General features: G+C 40.7%; 1 protein-coding gene across 1 annotated transcript in view; it reads left to right on the top strand.

Annotated features, from left to right (window-relative positions):
- The window catches only part of LOC109947980 (exopolygalacturonase-like), a 1,856-nt gene extending 375 nt beyond the window's left edge, over window positions 1–1,481 (top strand). Inside the window, exon 2 of the mRNA XM_020559865.1 lies at window positions 340–1,481. Coding sequence (XP_020415454.1) covers window positions 340–1,481 — 1,142 coding nt within the window. The remainder of the gene's footprint in view (window positions 1–339) is intronic.

The raw sequence follows: 3,482 nt of genomic DNA, 5'->3' as shown, positions 1-3,482 counted from the left end.
GTACTACAAACAGCTAGCACGTCCTAGAAATCGCCTTTGGTGACGATATTCTCTATGCTAATCGGCTTACTATTTACAGAACATAAAGCTAAACTAGAATGCAACTGTGTCTAAAAATAGTTGTGATTGGTCGGATAGTTTGATGGTGTGAGCCTTCCCAATCGGACTTTAAATGGCCTTCACTCAAAACGGAGTTCATCATCCTTCCAAAGGGAAAAAAAAAAAAAAACAGAGAATAAAATAACAAATTGGAAGGAAAATCAAGATGGATGTCACCGGTAGATAGCAAGCAAAACCTATGGATTATAAGAAAAATTAAAAGAATATGGTAAAAAATAGATGAACTAACAACCACAAGTGCAACATACGGTGCAAAGCCTGGCTCTGATGTCAGTACGGCCTTGGCCAAGGCTTGGAGTGATGCATGTGCATCGCCATCCGCGAGTAAAGTTGTCGTTCCGAGCGGGACATACAAGTTAAAAGAAGCAACTTTCAGAGGCCCCTGTAAGGCTCCTATTGAGATGCAAGTTCAAGGCACATTGCAGGCTCCAGCAGACGCTGGCCAACTCACAAGACCGGATACTTGGGTTGGTTTTCAGTACATTGACATGCTCACCTTATCAGGTGGTGGGACTTTTGATGGCCAAGGAGCACTTTCTTGGAATCAAAATGACTGCCACAAAAACAAAAATTGCAAACCTCCTCCCGTTAATCTGCGGTTTGAATTCCTCACAAATTCCAAAGTTCAGGACATAACTTCACTTAACAGCAAATTTTTCCACATCCATGTTTTCCGGTGCAACCATACTACATTTCAACAGCTTACCATCACAGCACCTGACGAGAGCAGAAACACAGATGGAATCCATATCGGGGCTTCGACTGGTATCAACATTACTCATTCAAAGATTGGAACTGGGGATGACTGTATTTCTATTGGTGATGACTCCCACGAAATCACAGTGACTGGTGTTACTTGTGGGCCAGGCCATGGAATAAGCATTGGAAGCCTTGGAAAATATAAGGAAGAAAAGGATGTGACCGGGATCATAGTTAAGAACTGCACCCTGACTAATACGGAGAACGGTGTGAGAATCAAAACATTTCCAGATTCTCCTTCGCCTAGCTCTGCCTCGGGTATACACTATGAGGATATTATCATGGTTAATGTCAGTAACCCTATCCTCATAGACCAATTGTACTGCCCATATACTAAGTGTGAACAAAAGCCTCCGTCAAAAGTTAAGATCAACAATGTCAGCTTCAAGAACATTAAGGGCTCATCTTTCACTCCACTTGCAGTCAAGCTTGTATGTACCACGGGCAAACCGTGTGAGAATGTGGAGTTGACTGACATTGATCTCACCTACGGTGGAGACAAAGGCCCTCTTACCTCTGTGTGTTCTAATGTCAAGCCCACAATTACTGGCGTGACAAAGGCTCTTGGTTGTGCTACATCGTCCTTGGCACCTCTTCCTTGATCCAAGAAGTAGAAAGTACTGATTAATGTTCTCTATACATAAATTGATGTGTTCTACTTTGCTTTTGTGCTACATGTTCTCTCCTTTGTCCAAGATAAATGAATACACAACACAATTTTCATCAATGCCAATAGGATTTAGATCCCTCTTATACCATTGTTGACCTGTTTGATCCCAATTTTCATCACTAAAAACTTCCCTTGTGAATTTGGCAGTAACACCGTCTGATATTTCTGTCTTATATGCCTAAGCTTACCAAACATTTAAAGCAATTGATTTCTCATGAACCAAACGGGTCTAAATGAAGAAAGTGTAGATCAATAGAGAGACTCTTAATTAGAATAGGGGCTTACATACCTCCTCACTTTACAACTGGGTCAATATATCCCCTGTCAATGGTTGTGAAAAGGCAAATGCTCCACAAAGGCAAGTTTTGCACCAAGACGTTTAGGCTCGATTAACTTGGTAACAAATGATGAGGATAGTTGATGTCAGAACCGACTGAAGGCTCCTTATCTCTAGAACACACAGAGAACCTCTTGCTCCAGGTATTTGAACTTGGACTCGGCTGAACCATTTGCTCTAGGCATGTTCCTTTGCATTTTCTAACCACTTCATCTTCTTCTCCTTCTTCTCAACTGTATGCTATGGGTGGGTATATGTCATAACAATTGTCTGTAATGGTGGAATTTGTGAAATTAGGGCTCCTCTATTTTTAATTTGGCCTCAACTATTAGGGAAGTTGAATAGTGGTAGGAAAACAGGTTTGAAGAACTATATTGTTCTCCAATTATATTGCACATGTGTCTCACATGCCACGTACGAAGGAATTTTAGATGAAAAGTGATAAAATCTAACGGCAGGTATTAAATTGACAATTTTAATTAATTTGGGTGTTAAATTAGCTGATTTTTTAGTTCATAAAGTTAAGTTCGATTGGGGTCCTAATTTGGGGAGGTCTACCACAATTTACTCTTTTTAATATGTACAACTTTTGAATAGGATGAAAGCGTATCCAAATACTTCTATAAACTTTATAAACTGATGTGGAAAAAACTCAATAATTGATACAGTATTAATTGCAGTGGATACGGTATCAATAAGAACACGTTTGTTTGCTCGAGTTCATAACCTAATTGGAAGGCATCGTATTGCAAGATATGTCAATTCCTATGCAAGACCGGTATTAAACCGTATACAGCAATGAAAGCGTATCCAAATACTTTTCTTGGGCAAGGTTTTTATGAGGCCATGTTTGTTCGCTCAAGCCTGTAACCTTTGACAATTTAAGGAAAATTTACTAGTTCCTCTAAATAAATAAATAAATAATATCCGAATACTTTTATAAATTTTTTATAAATTAATGCGGAAAAATCTAAATATAATCGGATAAAATATTAATTGCAATTCCATAGAACCAAGACTGGCAAGTTCAGATTGGTCCGGTTCTCCTAGTCATTTTAGTCAATAGTATTGATTTATATTTCTTTTTTAGGTGCAGATCGGGCCAAACTAGACCAGGTGCAAATCGGGCCAAACTAGACCATGTCCACCCCTACAAACAGGAGAGAAGGGGTGGGTCTAAAAGCCCTCCCTTGTCGATTTTACCGTCTCCTCTGTGAGAGAGAGAGAGAGAGAGAGAGAGAGAGAGAGAGAGAGTGCTAGGTTGTACTCGCTCGGTTGGTGGGGGCGTGGGAGGAGGTAGTCAAGTTGGGGTGGGACTGAGAGGAGACAATGGCAACGATATCAACCATCCCCACCCAACACCACCACAGATATCGCTGGAAGTGGGGATGGGTTGTGTTTTTGACTGTTTTTTTTTTTTTGGCAACAAGAGGGGCTAAGGGCGCAGAGCAAACAGACTAAGCACAAACAACACGGGACCTGGACACCCAATATAAGCACAAACAACATTGGACCTGGACACCCCAATAGCATCCTCAACCAAACAAGTCGCAAGAAATGTAGGCACCTCAGTAAAATACTGCACCCCAGTGCCAA

Source organism: Prunus persica, chromosome G3, assembly GCF_000346465.2.
Source record: "Prunus persica cultivar Lovell chromosome G3, Prunus_persica_NCBIv2, whole genome shotgun sequence".
Lineage (NCBI taxonomy): Eukaryota > Viridiplantae > Streptophyta > Magnoliopsida > Rosales > Rosaceae > Prunus > Prunus persica.
Note: the sequence above shows the minus strand (reverse complement) of the source record. Positions and strands in the feature narration are given on the sequence as shown.